This window comes from Miscanthus floridulus, chromosome 4, assembly GCF_019320115.1.
Source record: "Miscanthus floridulus cultivar M001 chromosome 4, ASM1932011v1, whole genome shotgun sequence".
NCBI lineage: Eukaryota > Viridiplantae > Streptophyta > Magnoliopsida > Poales > Poaceae > Miscanthus > Miscanthus floridulus.
In genome coordinates this window covers 51055964-51078511 of record NC_089583.1, presented here as the reverse complement: position 1 = coordinate 51078511, position 22548 = coordinate 51055964, and the positions used below count along the sequence as shown (strand labels likewise).

At 43.4% G+C, this 22548-nt stretch overlaps 1 protein-coding gene across 1 annotated transcript; it reads left to right on the top strand.

Annotated features, from left to right (window-relative positions):
• Window positions 1-20302: 20302 nt before the first annotated feature.
• Window positions 20303-22230, top strand: LOC136548519 (uncharacterized). The gene is made up of 2 exons (XM_066540012.1): window positions 20303-20398; window positions 21442-22230. The coding sequence occupies exons 1-2, from the start codon at window positions 20303-20305 to the stop codon at window positions 22228-22230; spliced, it is 885 nt and encodes a 294-aa protein (XP_066396109.1).
• The last annotated feature ends 318 nt before the right edge of the window (window positions 22231-22548 follow it).

Here is a 22548-nt window from a genome sequence, read left to right as displayed (position 1 = left end):
CTTAAAAACAAATTAAAGCAAACTAGACATACCTTTTATTTTGTTTTTAATTTTACTAGATCACACATTATTACTATAAATGCAAAGATAAATTTTTATTTTGTTTTTCATTCATCGTTTTTTTACTTTTTAAAAGAAACTAAAACTAAAACAAATGGGAAAGAATACTTACCTAGATACACGGGAGTGTTTCTCCCCCAAGCTAGCTCTTTCGGCAAGGGTTTGGTGTTGTAAGTCCTTCGAACCAAACTTCTCCTTGTGAAGTTCATTTACCAAATACCTCAGTTTGCTCTGGAGACGAGGATTCTTGTGGTGATGCCTCTAATGGTAATATAACCTTCTTTCACCAAACCTATCTTGGTTTTGAGTTTTGATTTTGGTCTGACAAGTTCAGAACTTTCACTTGAGAAATCAGGGAATTGACTTTCCCCACAATTTGAAGTGTCCTGCTCATAAGACAAGGTCGAGATCAAGTGCATGGGCTCTGTTGGTGGGAAAACACCAACAGAACCAAAATGTTACTTACACTTCTCTAACCCTATGCACATTGACCAAGATGAAGTTAATATTATGAGTTTTGTTCAATCATAACATGGGTGGTAGTATCAGAAGATTGAGCATAAATGTAGCATTTAAGTATATTTGGCCAAAAGGGTTGAGTTTGTTAACCTATTAAAGGATTATCTATTTGTGCATAATGTATCAATCTTTACTTGATTATGACTATCATCTTCCAGAGATAGGATGTGCACTTTTTAGTTTATTTGGTTAAGGCTATGAGATTAAGAAAGTGGTGCAAGGAACAAGCTTAAAGAACATGTTGAGTTAGTCAGATTGGATCAAGTAATGGAGTTGTAACCCAAACATGTTTGTTTCTTATTTATGTGCCTACTAGAATCAAGGAAAAACTTTTTTTTAAATAATGATAATTTACCTTAGGATGTTACCTTTGTCATTGAAGCATGACGACACCATATGATGAAGGGTAGATGACTCGTGATGGTCTTTTCTTTTTGTTTGAAGTTTTCCTTATTTGGCTAGCCTCACAGCTTGAGCTATTCATGAGCTTCTTGTCTCCTAGATCGCACCCTTTCTTTCTCATCCTTTTGTCATGCCATCTTTTTGCTCTTTGATCTTGACATCTTGTTGGACCTTCCGCTCCACTTGTTGTTTTATGCAGTTCTTCCATCCATGATGAGTGAGCTATGTCTTCTTTGCATAATGTTATTGGAGTTTGTCAAGTGCCTTGCTTCATCTCCGATTTGAATTCACCTTGTGACTTACCCAAATTGAATTAAGAGTTTCCTGCAGGGGTTAGTCCAACAAAATATCCAATATCTAATAAAGCATACTATCGGCTCAAAAATCAACCTAGACATCACGTCTAATTTGATTTAGAAAGGCATTTTAACCTAAGCACCTTCCTTAATTTAAAAGATGTATGAACATACTACAAACCTTAAGCATACTATAGCAAACAAAGTGTAACACTCCGAGTGTTACGCACCTATTAAGTAGCGTGTTTATGTCTAATAAAACTTGACTAGTAGTTTTATGTGCATTTGATAATAAAATCAATATTGGTGGTGTCAACTAACCATCCTTTTATGCTTAAGCATCTCTAAATGAGTTTACAAACAAAAGTTATTTAGGGTTCATGTTGGAAAAATGTGGAGAAAATGATTAAAAATGCCAAAAACCTTACCTTATTTTAATTGCTCAATAGTTTTTTGGAGGATAAATAAATAATTATTTTATATAGAAACCATAAAATATGTGGGTATGAAAAACTTAGCTTATGTTTTGTACTTGGTGGTGGAGTGCTTGTTCATGCCTAGTTTAATTGTTTGATAGGTTAATTAGTGCTTCAAAGTGTGAATAAAATATTGTTTCCTAGGAGACTTGTAGAGTTTTTAGGCTTAGTGTTTTCGCTGACACTGCTAATTTCAGCCCTAATTACCCGCTAATTCGGTGCCCTAATGACCTTAGTCCCTTAATAAGAGTGGAAGTTTAGCGTGAGGTGAAGATCTTTTATTACAGGTGTCGACTCCGAATCTAGATGGAATATGCCAAACTGTGGTGGTCAAGGGGAGCACATCGCACTGGCCACACCCTTACCTTGCTCTGCCGTCCCCCATGCCTTGCTCTGTGCATGCTCGTGCACCCAGGCCACCATGCCACGCCCACCTCGCCTCTGCCCACCCCTGCTCACGCCTAGCGCCCATGCCGCGCTACTCCCTCGCCCCAACCTTATTCTGCCATGCTCACCCTTCTTTTATCACTCCATCTCCTTCGCTTCGACGCTCATACCGCCCACCATGGCTGAGCTCTAGAGCTCACAGCCAAGCCATCCATTTTTGCTGCTATGTTCGGTCATAGGCCGTGGCCCTTGCTTGGGCCACCGCTGTGCGAGCACGTGGCCTGGCCACTGTGCCCTACCCCGGTGTGAGCGGAGCCCAGTTGTGGAGTCCTATTGCCGCCCAGTTCCACGTAGCCCGCCCTCACCGCCCGTCGTGCCCCACAGCGCCACTGCCACTGGTCTGCGTGTAGCCAAGCCACACGCACATGCGGCTAGCCCTCCATGCTCCTCCTCTGGTCGAGTGGAGGCTAGCCCCAGTGATGCGCTGGCCTAGAGGTGCCCCATCCTGCTCTTGGTTGCCAGCAGCACTAGCCCTGAGCAGAACCGGCTAGCCCCCTCCCCTACGTACGTGATCTGCTCGTGCTAGAAGAAGAAGGGAGTGGGAAGAGAAATAGAAAGAAGGCCAGGGTTCCTGTTGTAAACATGCAAGACACAAACAAAAGGTGGAAGGGCCTCCTTGGATTAGTAGAAAGTACAGGGTTCTTGATGCAAATCATGTTTTCCTTTTTCTGTTATCTTTTTCTTTTAGGCATAAATAGACTAAAACTTCAATAAATCGTAGTAAATTGTAGAAAAATGCTAAAATAGAAAATCAAGTTGTTTTATAATTCTTATGAGTAGATATATGCAATAGAACTATAATATGTCATGTTTTAGTAGAAAGTTTTCATTGTAGATTTATATCTATGCTTTTTAGGGTTTCCTAGAAATAAATTCATATCTGTTGTTGTATTCCTCCAGTTCTAGTAAAATTTTTATGGTACACTAGTGTTGCTATCTCTGATCTATGGCAAAGATTTCATACCACATGTTTATGTTATTGAATTATCTTGTAATAGGCTTGCTTAATAGTTTGTAAATCATTAAAAGTAGGTAAAAATAGAAAATGTGGTTCCACCGTATGATTTTACAATTCTTGTGTCCTATTAACCCATAAAATGGCTCCAATATTTAATAAAATGTTAATATATGAATTTCATGATGTCATATGCTTTATTGCTTTAATTCAATGTTGTATACAATTAAATTTTTATATATACTAGATGTTTAGATTAAAGTTAATAAATGCTTTTCATGCTACTTGTTTACATGATTACGAGGCAAAGGTGTGTTTAATAAGTAGAAGTGTGCTTGGCATGTTACGATAAGCTTTCACTTGTTTGTTTAAAATGTAAATGGTTGTTTTGCTCACTTGTGTGATAATAGTAGCTCGCAAGTAAGTCGCTAGGAGAGGATGAGAGTCGAACCTCCAACATTTAGTTACCCTTCACCGTGACGATGTGTTGCTTGTCCTTTTTGTGTTTGTAATCTCTGTGCTATGCTTGTTTGACTTAAGCATGCATTACATAGTATAATGATGGTTTACCCAAGCAAGCTCTGGTGCATAACCCCTATTTTTTATTGCACTTATTATTATTATGTTTGTGCATTAAGTTATAGGAGTTGCTTGAAACCCACTTGCATAAATATTGTATCCTATAAGTCCTACTAGTATGATAGAAATAGCGTAGTATGCCATGCTACAGGGCATACGGTAGAAGTCGAGTGATGGACGGTCACTCACGAGAAATAGGTGATGGTCGCATTGTTACTACTATCATATGGACTTGAGATGCTGGATAATAATTGAAGACCGAGCGGGAAGTGGAAAATGTTTTTTCTGAATAGTTGGTGGGTGCCGTAGAGCTAGGCTTTGGGCACCCATTTTTCTACCTATGTAGATTAAGGACCATTCGTTAGTGGTGCTGTGACAAGTTTGAAGGTACCAAACACATAACATGGGCCTAAGTTATAGTTGACCATGAAACTTAGTATTTTCTTATGACTAAGGTGCACAAAACGTTCACCGAAATGTTTCTCTGGACATTCTAGTGGCTGTTTTTTGGGAGGGGAATGTCCATGGACCAAACTTATGAGGGGGAAACACATCGCCGTTTCATAGGGCAGGCCTCATAGGGTGGGTTCCCCATGGTGGTCAGGTTATTTCGGGCCTTGGTCGTTTGGTTGGAATGGCTGCCTTGTACATGCTCTTTTGAGAGAAGTACGGGCGTGTGTTTGGGATTGCCTAGCTAGATGTACATCGATTGCAATCGCTGCCCTCCTCGGATATGGATACCACTTGTCGCACTATTGCTATCATAGTTAATATAACTAGAACATGGAGATGATGATGAGGCTTATACCGGATGATGAAATATATTCTGATTGCTTACCACATGCTTGAAAGTAGTTCAGGTGCTTACCTAGAATGGTTAAGTAATAAACTTGATGTGACGCTAAAACCTTGAATACTAGGATCCACTATTAGTAATGCTTCTCTGTAAAAACAACTAAATAGCTAGCCAAATAGCCTCTGCATATCCTTGAGAGTCGGGAGACTACTCCCACCTAGTAGGGTAAGTCTTGTAGAGTACATTGTGTACTCAGGGTTTTATTCCCCCCTGTTGCAGGTAGCAAGTGGATGCTGGAGCTGACTGTTGTGTGTGGATACCTCCTAGTGGGCTCAGCGAGAAATTATTCCGCTACGATCGTAGTGGTTTTACTCTCATATATTTCTGCTCCTGCTTCAATATTCAAAATTGTTTACTTTCGCTACTTTTGTATAAAATAATCCTTCTTCTACTACTTATATAAAATCTATTTTAACTCTGATTTTATGCAATCTTGTGATGTATAAAATGGTTAATAAATGATGTAAGCTTTATTCACTTGTTTATGATCCCGATGAAAACGTGGATTTTTGAGTTCTCCCATTGGGTGTACTCGACATACTACCTGGTTTAACTTGATCTCTTGCATACTTAACATCAAATGGCTGACAAGTACACTTGGGATTAGGTTAAATTGGGTGGTTCTTCCACGTAAAGGTAACATGAAAGCATTATAGAGATTTACTCAAATGGAGATGAAAGAGCATGATTGTTATTTTAGCAAATTGAGTATGGCTTAAAGGTAGAGACAACCAAAATAATTTAGCAATATGGCAAGAGATGTTTTTTAGAGAAGTCTAGCCCGCAGCTTGAATTTTGTAGAAAAAATCAAGTTTGGATGGATGTAATTAAATGTTGCGTGATAATTGGTTGGACATACCTTGCGTCATCATCCTTCATTCTTTTTGCTTCAAACCTAGAATGGTTAGTGACGAAAATACCCAAAGGAATATTTTTATAATTATATTTCTATTCTCATTTCACAAGGGCATTACAACAAAAGGTGAAAGCTCATGTTGTCTCCCGAAAGTGCTTGTTTTAGGACAGAAGCTCATCGTTGGGAAAACATTCGAATTGCGCTTCAAGTTGGTGAAGTGGTTTCCCCTCCAATACCAACCTTTGTGGTACCTATCTCAAGATTGATGCCAACGAGATTTGCAATATTTATGATAAACATATGCATCTACAACCTCCCTTTCAAAGTCTTTATGAACAGGAAGTATGAAGGGGTTGATGATCTCAAGTGTGGCAATGTTGGAGAGACTAATTGATTTAGGAGATTTCTCATGTGAGCATGGATTTGATGAGGTGTTCATGAAATAAATTCCATGCTCATTGATGCCATCTTCCTTTTCAGGCTCCAAGGTTGTTTCTTCATGAATGTCTATAGGCAGAAATATTGTATGCATCATTTCATTCCTATGACATTCATTGGTCATTTTATTGTCCAAGATTTCCCTTGGATTGGTGACTCTCGGGTTAATCTTGTCCAAGGCCTCATCCATCCATTCAAAGGCAACGGCACATAAGTTCTTAATATCCTCCAGCCATTGTTGTTGCTCTTCTTAGTCTTCCTTATGGCCTTCATTACTCCTATGCTTTGGGTGTCTTGGTGGATTTCTAGGATCATCATGAGTCTCAGGAGAAAGAGCATAAGAAGAATCATTGGGGTCAAGGATGGGTTTGAATGAGATGTCTAATGTGGGCATAGAAGGAGAGAAGATAGGAATTGCTTCTAAATGACTTGGCTCTCCTTCTATGGGTTCACTAGACATGTGATCCTTGAATTCTTCCCAATGTCTTATATGAGAATAAGGATGTTGTCTAAGAGATCTTTTCTTGAGAGGATTTGAATTATGTTCGCTCGAAGGTCTCTTATGGAAGTGAAAGTTTAAGCTTTTCTCAAAAACAACATCAAAAAGATCATCCTTAATTTCAACAGGGATTTTTGAAGGTGGAATTTCTTCTTCCCTTGGTGAATTTTAGGGTACTAATGGTTCAAGATTGATAGCTAAATCTTGAGATTGGAGTGGTTGTGATTTGGCTATCAAAACTTCTCCTTCTTGATAAGGAGATGATTTCTTTTCTTCCTCGGGGAGTTCATCATGAATGCCAGTGTAGGAAATATTTCCACTAGTTCTATCAAGCATAGATCTTGCTTCACTAATAGACAAATTAAGGAAAGCTCATCTAAAGGCTTGATCAAGGGATTGCACAGAATCCGTGCTAAGACCCATATAAAAATGTTGAAGGAGCATTGGGTCTGAAATAGCAATGTCTGGGCCAATGGTGATAAGACTATTAATATGTCCCCATTATGTGCCAAGAGATTCTTCTTCTATTTGTCTAAAATTTATAACCTCTTTCAGAAGGATAACCACTCTAGAGATGGGAAAGAAATGTAAACAAAATTTAAGTAGAATGTTTCCCAATCTCCTTGCATACTTCCTACGGTTTGACTATACCATTGTTTAGCTCTTCCCATCAAAGAGAACGAAAACAACTTCCATCTTAAGGTTTTGTCCGACATGCCAGTGATACACAAGCATGCACAAGTTTGTGCAAACTCCCATAGGTGTGAGTATGGGATTTCATTGCCATCTCCTGAGAAGGATTGTTCTTGAATCAGTTTTATTAAACACATGTGCAGTTCATAGCTAGGTGTTAGGATAGGCTCTGAAGATTTTGGTGGTTATAGGATTGCACTCATGGGTTTATCATATTGATATATAAGTGTGTTATCCATGCTAAAACAAAAAAAGTAAAACAAAAGATAAAAAGCTAAACTAGGTTCGTAGTTAATTCAGCAACCGTTTCCCTAGCAACGATGCTAGAAAGCTTGTTGGTATTAACTAAAGCACACAGATAAATCCACAAGTGCATGGATACCGCTGTTGTTTTCACCTGGAAGTATTCCAAGTATTGTATCCATAGGGAAACGTATGAGATTAACTACAATCTAACTTAATCCAGGGGTAGCAACAAGGTTAGGATAAACATTAGCATAGAGAGGATTACTAAGGTCCTCTAGTTCTAACTTCGGTAAGCTATGTCTTCTACTATTCAACTAGGGACATTACTAGGGAAAGACGCCAGTAGAGGATGCTTTCCTTCGTAACTGGGTCCTACTTGGCCTACAAATGGGAGGTGGACTACAGAGGACTCAACAAATGTGTCACATTTGCGTTCTAATGCTATTTCACAATCTACCACTGATCCAAAATGCAGGGTGCATCCACGATTAACCCAAGTCTAAGTACCACGCTTACACTTACGATTAATACTTTACACCCCCTAGGAAGAGAATAAATCACTCAAAAGATTCACGATCCTGATGAACAATATAAACTAAATTCTTACTTAAATTAGAAGTTGATTACCAGAGAAATCTTAGAAGCAAGCTCAAATTGTACTTGGATCTACCAAGGTACAAGCCGTAGAGAGAGAGCATCGACAGGCTAGCACCTCCTCCAAACTCTTCCCTCGCTCTCTATCTCACTATTTCTATTTATAAGACTAGATCCTATAGAGGACTAATTTTCTCTAGAGAGCTGGCTCTGATCCTGATGGAAAGGATATGAATTAGGGTTTTAGGATGGCTCTAGGGAGGGGGGTAGGGGCTGCTATATATAGGGAGTAGCATCAATTCTTGACCCTCAGATCAAACTGACTTAAAAGGACAACATAGATGCAATCTAGGAGATGGTGGAGAACCAATGTCACGAGGTGGAGGCTGACAGTGGCCCCCATAGACCAGCCAGACTACGAGAGGGACTAGTCAGTCCCACCTGGTGGCCTCTCACCCTCCGCTGCGGTATGGTTTCCTCTTGTGACTTCTAGATCCTTCTAGTGTTGTCTATGTCGTGGATAAGCATAATTAATTCTGACATATAGGTCCACCTTGGTTTTCTAGATAAACTCTGCAGAAAATATAGAATCACCAAAACTCATATTATTTGTTAGTTTAAACCCCTAAATCTATGTTGGTGATTACTTTAATGCCCTTAGACATGTTATATTCATGGTTTATAATGGTTGTTAACTACCATCAACAATCGCCGGCCACCTTGCTACGACTTTGGATTGGCCCATGAATGACCTCCACAGCCTACGGGTGACCTACTCGTCCATGCGTCGTGTTTGCATTGACCCCACCGTGGGTCGGCGTCTGGCATAGGATTGGTTTAGACGCAGGGGGACGGGGGCTGACCTCGTCAACTACTATGCCCTCCTTGCTAGCCTGACCCAAGTTGGCAACCTAGAGGCTTGCTTCCTCCCTTGGATACAAACTGTATTCATGGAAAAGCAGAGCCTCCGGCCAGGCCTCGATGATCTCGCTCACGCCGCCGATGGTGAGCACAATCTGGCAGCCTATCTGGTCACCCTATTGCTCTATAGGCACAATGACAGTGCCGGCGACAATGACACTGCGAGGTGGTACATGAGATGGGTCGAGGGCGAGGAAGAATCATGGGTAGTGGTGACAGGTGGTGGCGCTAGACCAACAAGTAGGTGGCTAAGCAATAAGGGGTGTGTGCTATGCCACCGCCCAGCCACCATGGTGATCTACAATATGATGTGGGAATGGTTGTCGCTGCCGCCACTGGCACAGGTGCGTTGCGTAGGTGGCGCTTGTGGTGATGAAGATGGATGGGAAGGAAGGGTTGTGTATTGCAGCGAGTACTGTAGGCTTCATCAATAAATCCATTTTTTCGAATGAGAATTTAGAATAAGAGACTAGTAATTCACTCTTCACGTGCGAGAGTGAATTACTCCCTCCATCCTAGAATGTAGTGTTTTCTAGCATTTGAAATTTATCCTCAAATATAGTGTATTTTGTAGCTTTTGATTTCCTGTTGCTTTTTCTTTCCTATTGTTTTGTTTCAATTATATTGTTTCCTTTAGGGATTCAACGAAAAGTACTAGTATGAAATAGGTTTCCTTGTATAACGTGAGATGTGTCCTGCACGATTAGATTTACAATGCTCGAACTTTCTTATGTGTGCAGTAAAATTTGAATAGCTATGTAGCTCCTCCGTTAGGCATTAGATCGATGCAAGACTAGATCAGATGAATTCCATTATGCATGCTTACCACACTATAGATCAGAAAAAAAACATGTAGGCAAAACCAACCAACAGGGGCTAGAAACCGGCTACCAAATGACCCCTGGTTCAGTAGTAGTAGTAGTCATAAGTGACTTTGATCTGTGTTGAATCTCACTCATCTTATTTTCATGGCTACTTCAGTCTTCACTCTATAACTTATTAGTCTTCAGCCTTTAGTCTGCCCCTTGACTATTGTGACTGCTTGCGTGCTCCTACATTCCTACATAGACGCGCACGCGTGGGTGGCATCAGCATGCGTGGCTCGCATTGATGTGACATGGCCAAGCCGCACAGCCAAAAAACACAAATGTCTCATTACTCGTTGGTCGTGGGGTGGTACTTTGTATTAGGTGCGTTGAACTCTGTTGAGCGTGGTGTCGCTCAGGTCGTTTGGTTTCTATTTTTTTGTTGCCTTGGTATCTTTGTCAATCTTTGCCGAACATGCAAGAACCTTGCAGCGAGGAGCAAGTCTCGCCTTAGTCTAATGCAGAGCTAAGTAGCCATTGGTGTTGAAATATTATTGCACACATAAGAAAGTCCAACCTCTATACATTTGGTTGCATCTGACAATATCCTCCATAGTTTTTTCCTCGTTTGGACACGTCTGACACGTAAGAAACTCCCAACTCCCAACATAAGGAAGATACATGAAATGCAACATGACATAACATCAAATGAAACTTTATTTACTCCTCTGCTAATGACTTCGAGAATAAGGGAGCATAGAACTAAAGTTTACAGCAAAGATCGTAGGGTGTTTGGTTTAGGTGACTAAAAGAGACTCAAGCAGTTAAAAAAGACCAGAGCATCCATATTAATTGCCTGGGATCTTTGCTGCTGCCGTAGTATTGAGGGGCAGGGGTGTCTTTTTTGGCCCTCTGCATGTTTGTGTTTAATTTTGTTCAACTTTGTATTAGGTGGGTTAAACTTTGTTGAGCATGGTGTAGATCAGGTCCTTTGGTCATTTGGTAGCCAGTTTCTAGCCCCTGTTGGTTGGTTTTGCCTGTAGGTTTCTTTCTGGTTCTCTTTCTAATCTGTAGTATGGTAAACATGCATAACGGAATTCATTCGATCAAGTCTTGCATTGATCTAATGTCTAAAGAAGGAGCCACATAGCTATTCAAATTTTACTGCACACGCAAGAAAGTTAGAGCATAATAAACCTGACCAGGCCGGACACATCTCACGTTATACAAGGAAACCTATTTCGTATGGGTACTTTCGTTGAATCCCTAAATGAAACAAATAAAATTAAAACAAAACAATAGAAAATCAAAAGCTACAGAATATACTATATTTGAGGTGCTTGAACTACTTCAGCAGTACATTTTAGCGAACGCACATTATTTTTCTCTCACAACAAATCAACATAAGCATCAACATAAGCCAACTTTCAACGAAATTTGGCTTATGCTGATGCTTATGCAGATTTGTTGTGAGGAAAATACTGTGCATTCGCTAAAAAGTACTGCTGAAGCTGGAATACAATATATTTCAGGATGGGGGGAGTAATTCACTCTCATATGTAAAGAGTGAACTACTACTTTCTTATTCCAAGTTCCCATGCGAACAACTCAAATTCGCGGCAAAGCCTACAGTCCTAGCTACAATACACAACCCTTCATTCCCATCCGTCAGCATCGTCGCAAGCACCGCCTGTGCACGAAAGATTGCCGTGCACCTGTGCCGACGGTGGCAATGACAACTTGCCCTAGGCCCACCTCATTTTGTGGATCACCTTGGTGGCCACCTTGCGGTGGCACATCACACACCCCTTGTTATGTAGCCACCTACTCATTGCTCTGCTGTTGCCACCCGCCGCCACCGCCCATGATTCTTCCTCACCCTCGACCCATCTCATGTACTGCCTCATAGTGTCATCATCGTGGGCATCACCACTATGCCTATAGAGCAATATGTCAAATAGATAGGCCCCCAGATTGTGCCCGCCATTAGTGGCGTGGGTGAGATCGTCGAGGCATGGCCAGGGCTAGTGGGTTTCCTCGAATACCATTGGTATCCCGAGGAGAAAGCAAGCCTCTGAGTTGCCGAGTTGGGTCATGCTAGAAAGGAGGGCATAGTAGTTGCCAACATCATCCCACCCTAGCCCACGTCTACACTGGTCTAGTACCACGCGCCGACCGATGGTGGGGTTACCACAGATGTGGTGCATGGACGAGCAGGTTGCCCATGGGCTATAGAGGTCATCCATGGGCCAATCCGAGGTCATAGCAAGGTGGCCGGCGATCTCAATTTGCATGTCGGTAGGGAGCGCCATCAGCAACATGATTGTCGGCATGGATGGAGCTACGCCGTGTGGACGGTGGTGAGACGGAAGGCTAGAGAGGTAGAGCAGCGCAATCAACTTATGTTGATTGCGGAGCAGGAGGGGGAGGCGGTGAGACGGAAGGCTAGAGAGGCGGAGCAGCGCAATCAACTTACGTTGATTGCTGAGCAGTAGGATGAGTGGCTTAATGAACCATGTAGCGATGATTTTATTCGGACAAGTCTCGTCTCCATCTAATGCAAAACGGAGGAGGCATAGCTGTTGATTTTTTACTACGCATGTAAGAAAGTCCACCCACTGTATATTCCATCTCGTTGGACAGTATATAGTGTTGTCTGTACATTTGAAAGTTATAGCAAATTGAGTGCATTTGTTCATAGCTGACAAAAGTACTCCCAGCCCCACGTCATACATTAAAAAACGTTAATTTTTTATGTGAGTAGAACTTGCCTGATCCGCTTTACTACAAACAGCAGTTGCACTTGCTGTGGCTTCATGCATGAAGTAGTAAGGTACGTCAGTTGGATTCATGAAGCGACAACGTCAACCATAGCCCAGGGAGTGCAGTCAATCATAACCTATGAAACCATGTACAGTAGCCATCTCTAGTTAGTTGCTGCCCCTCGGCTGCTATGAGCCTGTGACTGCTGGGGTTGGAGTGCACTGTATACTTCATCGGATGATAGAAGGTCCGACCATCTAAAATATTCACTACTCGGATACTACTAATGATGAACGTCGTGCGATCACATCAGAAGCCTATTCTGGCCCTGGCATCCCTGTGTGTACAAAGCCTGGCCTCACTCCCATTGTATAGCCACCTCTAGCTAGCTGACTGACTCTGCTCCACCAACCAAGAGAAATTGCTTAATAAGGAAGCAACTCCTCTTCACTCTTTGGTCTGCCTGACTGCCCCTCGATTGCTGTGAGTCCTCTTCACAACCACACTAGGCTTTCAACTCTCAAGCGTGTCATGGTGGTCAAAAGCTCTTCTTCTAACAATTCTTGTGTCTAGCTTTCATGTGCATTCACTTGACTCTCGGCAACCGTGCAAGGTCTATATGGGAGGAGCGTCCCCTTCCCTCAAAGATTTTGAATTTTGACCAAATATATATAGAGAAGTATTGATGATTATGATGCATAATAAGAATTATTTCATTGACCTTAAATTATACTATTTTCATAATAAGCCTAATAGGAAATCTAACGATTCTATGTCAAACTTTGTTCAACTTGCAAGAATCATATAGCGAGGAGGCCTGATTGGTTGGCTTCCAAAATTTGCCAAACCAAAAAATTGGCATGCCATGATTATAGCTATTGATTGGCTTGCTAGCAAAACTTGTCAACCTCTCACATTCGGCTTGCCAAATCCATGGCAAATTTTTTACCTAATTTTGGATTGCCAAATCCTTGTCATGGCAAATTTTGGCTGCAAACCAATCAGGCCTGGCGAGGGACATTGTCACATGTATGGTGTACCTACTTCTGTTTGCCTTTTACTTAAACTCCTCAAAAAAGGTAAAGGTTTGTCTCCTATAACTTGGGTCCGAGATCTCATCTCCCCCCCTCTCTTTTATAAATTGGCAGGAGTAGCCATTGTGTTTCAAACTAGTCGCCCCCCCTTTCCCTCTCTCTCTCTCACTGGCCCCTTTGCTCGGTGCAGCTCTATCAACGCCGTGTCCCACTAGATCCAATCCTCTCGTGGTAGCACCACGTCGAACAGGATGCATGGACAGAGCAGCTCCTAGACTATGGATCGATTGTCTGATCATGTTGGTGAAGAGACTGGCCTTCCATTGGTGATTTGCCCCCGCTCGATGGTCTACGAAAGAAAACCCAAACCACGACCGTGTCTACTTCAAGTGCCAAAGGAATGGGTTCAGCTTCTTATTTGTCACTTCTTTGGCTATAACTATTGTAATGCTCGGTTTAATTTTTTAAACAACTTTGTGCAATATCCAAAACTCTGTGGTTACTACATATGGCAGCGATGATATCTTGAGGATTTGAAAAAGTTAGGCACAATCCAAGTCAGTCTAATGGACTTAGAGGATGAAGAGGAGGAAGGAAGCGAAGGCCACTCGAATGGCGAAGGTGACAGGAAAGCATCAGAACTCAGCATGTAGAACCTACAGCGAAAGTTGAGCATGTTTTTTCTTTGTTGTGTTCTGGTTGTTGGATTTGGAATCATGTATTATGTTGTATTGAAGTAGGTCATCAACATGTTAGACTTTGAATGCTCTGTTTTGTACTAGCTAGGAGGATGTATGAAGAATAGGAACTAATGTCCTAGGTTTGTGAAGAGTGTTTGGTTGTCTACAGCTGTGGATGCAAGCTTAGCTGAGATTGTTTGGTATGCTGAATCTTAGGTTGCACGAGCGGATGCAACTTGTTGAGAAGGTATTTGGTTGTCTGTGTTCTATGAGGAGAGTTACCTTGCATCTAAAGAAGGTTTTTGGTAGTGAGTAAATTTTATAAATTCACAACTCATACCAAAACATAACTTTAACAACCATTAATAATATTCGTGGTACACACTGCATAGACCTTAGCTTATATTACAAACAAGTTAAAGTTGCTGCAAAATAATGACAACATCCATCCAAGACAATCAAACAACATTGATCCATTTAAACATGCCATGATAGAGAGATACATCATGGAAATTAATTTACTCCTCTGTTAATGACTCCAACTCCGAGAACAATGGAACATAGAAAAGATAGTAAGGTCTGTAGATGTTTTGTGGTAGGACATCCCATTGGAAAAATGCACTGTAACGTGTAGGATGACATGAACTTTTCTGCTCTCCATGTTATATGTGACGATGTCATTTTCGTCCCTAACCCCAACAAAGAGAAGCAAATTCTATTTTGGGTGAACCATTGAGTAGTACTAATCAACATCAAAGTAACCAAATTCAATGTTAGTCTCCACAAACATGTCTAGAGTGCTAATAGTATGCTTCAATATCCATTTATTAGTACCATAGTCTTCAAGGATCTAGATGTTAAGCTTGGGCATATTGTGACCACGAACAGTATATACACACAAGTGACCATAAGCTTGATGGATGGAACCTGCAGAACCAAGCGGGTAAGGAATTTTCCACCATGTCTCTCCCTGCATATCCACAGCAAGTATCTGACAGCCCCACGAGTTCCCCATAATGTGCAGACAACCGCTAAGATACATAGTTTCTGATGATTGCCTATCTGATTTCTCAATAGTCACAGAAGTATTCCTGCCCCATTTAGATTCCTTATAGATCCATGCTGCAGTTTGAGATGAGTAGATGTCCACACCTCTATACCGATCAAACTGCTCCTGTATATATTCAATCACATGGAAGTGCGAGGAGGCTTTTGGATCAAACACCAATCAAGCCTCACTAACAGAATGGATGCTAGGCGGCAATTCCTTGAACTCCTTGGTTACTGGATTGCAGACGACAAAGCAGTATGATCCATCATCCCTTGGCACCAGCATAGCATGAGGCCATTGTAGATATCTGAGACAGCTACATTGGCTAAGGTGAAGGGCAAGAAGGACAAGGAGGGGTGTTCACTGGTGACTCTAGTGTAGCATCGATAGCCTTGGTCGGTGTCATAGAAGAAGCCTGCCACATTCTAGGGCAGCACCTTATGGTTGTTGTAGTCCTTGATGAGGCAGTTACAGGAGTGACAAATACATTTGTAGCAGAAGAAGGAGTGGGCGGAGAGGCAGTAGAGGATCTCGATAATGGCATCATCCATGAGGCTGGCCATTGCATTTGTCTTGTTGAGGGCCTCCTCCATTTCATCTATGTGTAGTAGGATGAGAGCTTGCTCAGTAATGAGATGACTCAAGACGAAAACAATCCAACAAAGATCCAACAGTGAAGTCCACAACTCATACAAAAGTGCAACTTTAACAACCATTAACAATTTTTATGGTATGACCTCAAACAAATTTAGAGTAGCACCACATAGATATATATAACTCAAACTAGAGTAGTAGTTAATAGAGCTATAACCATTACAATTCTAGCTAAATCAAGTCTATCCATCACACTTACAATCAGTACACGATTTCAGAGCTTCTTCTATAGGACACATTTATAGTAATAAAACTAAACATATGCAAAAAACTAACCAGTGCCACCTCCTAGTTCTTTTTATCATCATATCAATGGCCTCACCAGATCTCCAACACTAGAATGTTTCTTGTATACCTTATATTCAAGCAAGGACCAAAATGGTGAAGCGAACAAGACAAGAAAGGAGACCTGTGAATCAGATCTGTCGCCTCTGCCATGGCACACAACAGACACAGACACCAATGCAGCCATGTTCCAGCGGCTAACCCCGTTGCCTAACCTCCGAAAGGACACCAGAGCCACCACAGCACACCGGGGATCCTCCGCTAATGCTGCCACCGCCACTAGTCTAACGGGCATAGATTCACTTCCACTTGAAGGGGAAATATCCAATATAGGTCAACTTGTAGGGCATCCACATAGAGAATATAATATTTTAATGACTCCAAAGACATGTCAATACAACCAGGCATCTAGTGCAATGGTAAAGACCATGCATTCCTTCCTTCGGGTCCTAGGTTCGTCTCCCAAGCATTGAGGTTTTTTTGAATTTATTAGACCCCGGTGGCACAAAAGGTACAAGTAACATGCAAGCCGTCAGGTCCCATAGGTCGGATGGAGATGGAGAAAGGTCCCACAAGTACACATGACATGTGAGCCATCAGGTCCCATAGGTACACGTGACACACAAGCAGTTAGGTCCCACAGGTTGGATGGAGATGGAGAATAGTCCCACAGGTACACATGACACATAAGCCATCGGGTCCCCTAGGTCGGATGTTGAAGGGTCCCACAGGTACATGTCGGACATAGAAAGGACCAAGCGAAGACTTTTATGACGAATTGCAAGCATCATGGATGAGTAGCTGTAGGCCCCATAGGTACATGTTGGATGAAGAAGGGTCTCACAGGTACACGTCGCATAGAGATTGGAGCAAGTTGAGACTTTTATAATAAATTGCAAGCGTCATGGATGTGTAACTATAGGTCCCACAGGTACACGTCGAATGGAGAAAGTACCGTTTAGAGATCTATTATGAAGCCGTTCATTATAGATCGAATATTGTTCATCATAGATGTGTAATTAGTTCAATGACGAAGCCCTATTCATCATAGTTTTAAAGGAGATCATCATAGATAAGTCACGCAAGTGATCTATGACGAAACCGTTCGCTCTTCTATGACATTTTTTGTGACGATGCCCGATCAATCTACCTTCGTGGGATACCCCTCGGAGGACTGCTGACGATATTCTATCAACAGTTCACGTGCCAGGTAGGGGTGTGTGTGTTGTTTCTATGATGAACAAGATGGTATATTTTGCAGGCTCTTCGTCCTCCCCGAAGCCCAACCAGATCTTCATGGTTGGATTGATCTTCTAGGTCATCAATGCTAACGGAGATGAAGAGATCATTGAGCCGGTATAGATCGATTCTGTGCTGACCACACTAACACCTACAACAGTAGATCCAAACTCGGAACCACCTCCAAAGTCATCTTCACCAATAACTCGCCACCTGCTCCCCCGCTACCTGAGGAAGCAGATCAACAATGGCGATCTGATTGCATTCATCGATTATGTTGGCCAAAAGCTCACCGACTGCCTCTCCATCGTGGAATTAGCTCTGACCACTCTAGTTCAGCGTCAACCACCCTCTGATTCTGATCTCTTGGAGGCTGATCAGGAAACTCCAGGGGTTATGACCACCATCCATCAGGATTAGGATGCCCTAAGGGGCAAATTCGTTGACCAGGTAGGAGACATCTATCCTCTCGTTGACCTGATCATCGACCAGCTCTCGCCGACTGTCAATATGCTACAAATCGGCCGATGCCCCAAAGCATCTCTCCACACCATGCCAGAGGAAAGTCTAGACTCTGAGTCCCAGGGCTGTATGAAGACTATCACCAAAACCGCCGCTGTCCAACCTCCTTCCCACCCTTTCGACAGCGTCGACAGCCCTCCACGTGATGGAGAAACTGATGAGGACCACACAGCTCGTGTCAACAAAAACGCCAATCGTGCTTAGCGCCGGGTGAATGAGGCCGCCATTGTGCTAGCCAAGGCTGCTCGCAACAAAGAATAGCTTCACTCACAAGGGAGGCCACACCCACTCCATCGCAACCTAGATGACAAATTCATTCGGGTCGACAGCCATGATGTCTACAAGACCCCAAGTGCCAACTTGGCCATGGCCGCTAATGAGCTCGCTCAGCTCGAGCAAACGCCAGAGGTCGCCAAAGTCGCCATAATGCTTAAAGCTGCACACTACTAGGTCAACAAGATCTGCCAAGATCAGGGACCTTCCTACTCGACAAGCTCGAATCACCGATGCACCGTGCTAAGATCCAATCGCCGCCCTGGCAAAAGATGTTTCACTGATCCACATCGTGATGATGGACAACCCCTCTAGGGGGAGCTAGGGGGAACCGTATCAACTACCCTCACCAACATGACCAAGAAGTCAACCAAGATGTTTGAGCACACATCAATAATCTCCTAGATGCGCGATGTCATATCGACGAGCGTTGTTTCTCTCACCATGAAGAGGAAGTACGCTAGCATCAAGAATACGAGTAAGAGTTCGGTAATCTAGATGCAGCCCTCCAGCCACTTAACACTAGCAATGCTACAAATCCTGATGGTGATGATCCCGAAGGGCCTTGAGCATTCACAAGAGCACTCCAAACACTCCAGTGGCCCCGTGGTTTCAAAATCACTGGGGTCGAGCCCTACGAGGGGTGGATGAACCCCACATAGTGGCTACAAGCTTATGCCACCGCTGTGTGTGCTGCCAGGGGAGACACCAGTGTCATTACAAACTATCTTCCCATTATGCTCACACCAACAGCAATGAACTGGCTCACGAGCCTCGCCCTAGATTCCATTGGATCTTGGGAATAGCTAAAGAAGGTCTTCACCGACAACTACATGGCTACGTGTACTCGGCCAGGTACCAAGCATGATCTGAATCGTATCTATCAGAAATCGTCTGAGCTCCTTCGTAAAAACATCAGATGATTTTTTGAGATGAGGAATTATATTCCCAACATCACGGAAGCACTAGTCATCACCACCTTTGTCAGAGGACTTTGTCATCGTGACCTCCACTCCAAATTCAATCGTAAGCCGCCAAAATGGATTGGTTAGATGATCATGACCGCCGATCAATACGCTGGCGCTAAGGAGGCCAAAGTTCGCTTCAACGAGGATGTGGGCACTCACCGCCCAACTTGCCGTAGCGACGATTGCCCCAACGAATGACGCCATAGTGACTGCCACTACGACGACCGCAGCCACCACCAAGACAGTGGCTGTGATCGGCCAGAAGGGTCTAAAGCTAGTTAGTATCGCCGTCGCCGACCAAACAACATCGTCGCCACCATTGGCAAACCTCGCATCAAGCATAACTATGACGAGTAGTACAAGAAGATCCTCGAAGGACCGTGCCCCTCCACAAGAACATCAAGCATAAGATGAAGGACTACCTTGGCTTGGCTAAGGAGTTCCAGACCAAAAAGAAGGACGACGACAACGACGATGGAACCAGAGGTCACTGACCACCTGGGGACAACAACAATGCCTTCCAAGATCATGACAAAGTGGTCGCCACTATCTTCGGGGGCCTCACCGCTATCGAGAGTAGAAGAGATCAAAAGCTCATCGCTCGCCGGGTGCTCGCCGTCAACACAGAAGACGCTATCGCCAACCCTAGCTATCACCCCTGGTCTGAGGTTCCCATCACCTTTAGCAGGGCTGACCAGTGGGTGGACATCCCTTACATAGGGCGTTTCCCCCTCATTCTTGATGCAACCATCAAGACAGTATTCTTCAGGAAAGTACTCGTCGATGGCGGAAGTGCTCTGAACCTCCTCTTCACTGGAGCCCTAAAGGAGTTGGGCCTTGGAATAGAAGACCTCACACCCTCCGACTCCTCCGTTTGGGGTGTGGTACTTGGTAGGGCATCCAAACTGCTTGGAAAGATCACCCTCCTGGTACAATTCGGCATGGCTACAACTTCCGCATCGAGCATATCAACTTCTACGTTGCCGACTTCAACACCGCCTACCATGCCATACTTGGTCGGCCAGCTCTAGCCAACTTCATGGCCATACCACACTATGCCTATCTGATATTGAAGACGCCTTCGCCTACAGGAGTTGACTCTATGGGCCAATCTCTCCATCGCCTACGCCTACAAAATAGAGAGTATCTCCCTCGCCAAAGCCACCGACCTCTCCATCTAGATGGCCAGCATGGTCAACGATGCCAAGACGGTGCCCATCGACGACCTGGAGATCTCAGCACTGGAGCCTCCTCATGCCTCCACCATGTCTAAGGAAATGAAGGAGGTCAGCCTCAGCCTTGATGATCCCGCCAAGACCATCAAGATTGGGGCTCATCTCAACCCCAAATAGGAAAGTGCGCTCATCTCCTTCCTACGTGCCAAAGCCGATGTGTTTGCTTGGAAACCTGTAGACATGCCAGGGGTACCATGGGAGAAGATCGAGCACTCCTTAAATGTCTCGCCGACCGCTAAGCCGATCAAGCAGAAACTCCAACGATTCACGCTAGACGAGAAGGAGGCTATTAGGGTAGAAATAAAATGGCTCCTAGCAGCCAGATTTATTAAAGAAGTTTATCATCCTAAGTTGTTGGCAAACCCAGTCCTTGTTCAAAAGAAGAATAAAGAATGGAGGATATGAGTTGATTACACTGATCTCAACAAACACTGCCCTAAAGACCCTTTTGGTCTACCTTAGATAGATGAGGTTGTAGACTCTACCATCGGCTACGAACTCCTCTCCTTCCTCGACTATTACTCTGGCTATCACTAGAAATCCCTCAAAGAGGACGACCAGATCAAAACATTGTTCATGACGTGTTTTGGTGCGTATTGCTACACCACCATGTCTTTTGGACTAAAAACACTAGGGCAACCTACCAAAGGGCCATCCAGATGTGCCTTGACCAACAACTAGGTCACAACATTGAAGCTTACATCGACGATGTGTTCGTTAAGTCCAAAACCACTGACAGTTTCAACGCTGACCTCAAAGAAGCATTTGCCAATCTAAAAAAATATAGATGGAAGTTAAACCCTTCAAAGTGCATCTTTGGAGTTCCATCCGGCATACTCCTAGGCTACATCATCAGTGCCTGTGGTATCGAACCCAAACCCGACAAGGTCTCCGCCATTACCAATATGAAATAGCCAACCTGCGTAAACGATATACAGAAGCTCGTATGGTGCATGGCTGCTCTCAGCCGCTTTATATCATGCCCTGGCAAAAAGGGACTACCGTTCTTCAAACTACTCAAGGCCTCCGAGCGCTTCTCCTAGTCGGAGGAAGTTGATATGGCTTTTGAGCAACTCAAGTTGTTTTTAACAAAGCCTCTGATCATGACGACGCCCCAACCAAATGAAACCTTATTGATCTACATCGCTGCCACTTCTCACGTCGTTAGCACAGCTATCGTCATCGAGCGCAAGGAAGTTGCACACACCTATAAGGTACAATGTTCGGTCTACTTCATCAGTGAGGTTCTTAATGAGTCCAAAATGCGTTACCCTCATGTTCAGAAGCTATTATATGCCATTCTGGTCACGTCGTGCAAGCTCCACCATTACTTTGAGTACTACAAGATCGCCATGGTCACTGAGTTCCCTCTAGGGGACATCCTCCATAACAAAGAGGCCAATGGCCACATCATCAAGTGGGTAGTCGAGCTCAACACTTATTCCATAGAATTCAGAAGTAGGCCTACCATTAAGTCACAGGCGCTGGCTAACTTCGTTGGTGAGTGGACCGAGATCCAAGAGCCCATCCCTACTACTTGCCCCGAGCACTGGGTGATGTATTTCGACGGTGCCCTCAACATCAATGGTGCTGGTGCTGGCATTTTATTCATTACTCCAACTAAGGACAAGCTCCGTTATGTCCTCCAAATTCATTTTCTAGCTTCCAATAGCATAGCGAAGTATGAAGCATGTCTCCACGGACTTTGTATAGCCGTTGAGCTCGGCGTCAAATGCCTCATGGTATCTGGAGACTCTGCGCTGATCATCAACCAAGTTAACAAAGATTGGTCCTGTTCTAGTGAGAAGATGGACGCATATTGCGCCGAGATCAGGAAACTTGAAGGAAAGTTCTACAGTATCGAGTACCACCACGTGGTATGAGACTAAAATCAGCTTGCCCACCACCTATCTAAGATAGGCTCTTCTCACGCCACGATTCCACCTAGGGTCTTCATTCAAGACCTCTTTACGACATCTATTAAGGAAGACAAGGAAGTTCAAGAAATCCCCCCACCGAGCAGCTGGTACTTGCAGTATCTTCGCCGGCCATAGATTGGAGGGAACAGTTCATCAAGTACCTCACTAGCATCGACGTACCCCCGCCGATAAGACTAAAACTGAACACTTCATCTGTCATAGCAAGCATTACGTGTTGGTGGATGGGAAGTTGATGAGGAAAAGCACCAAGGAAGGGATACT

Coding starts and splice junctions, on each gene's coding strand:
- LOC136548519 (XM_066540012.1), top strand. CDS start 20,303: ATGGTCAACGATGCCAAGACGGTGCCCATCGACGACCTGGAGATCTCA. Junction 20,399..21,441: donor TGTCTAAGGAAATGAAGGAG/GTCAGCCTCAGC, acceptor TTTTTAACAAAG/CCTCTGATCATGACGACGCC.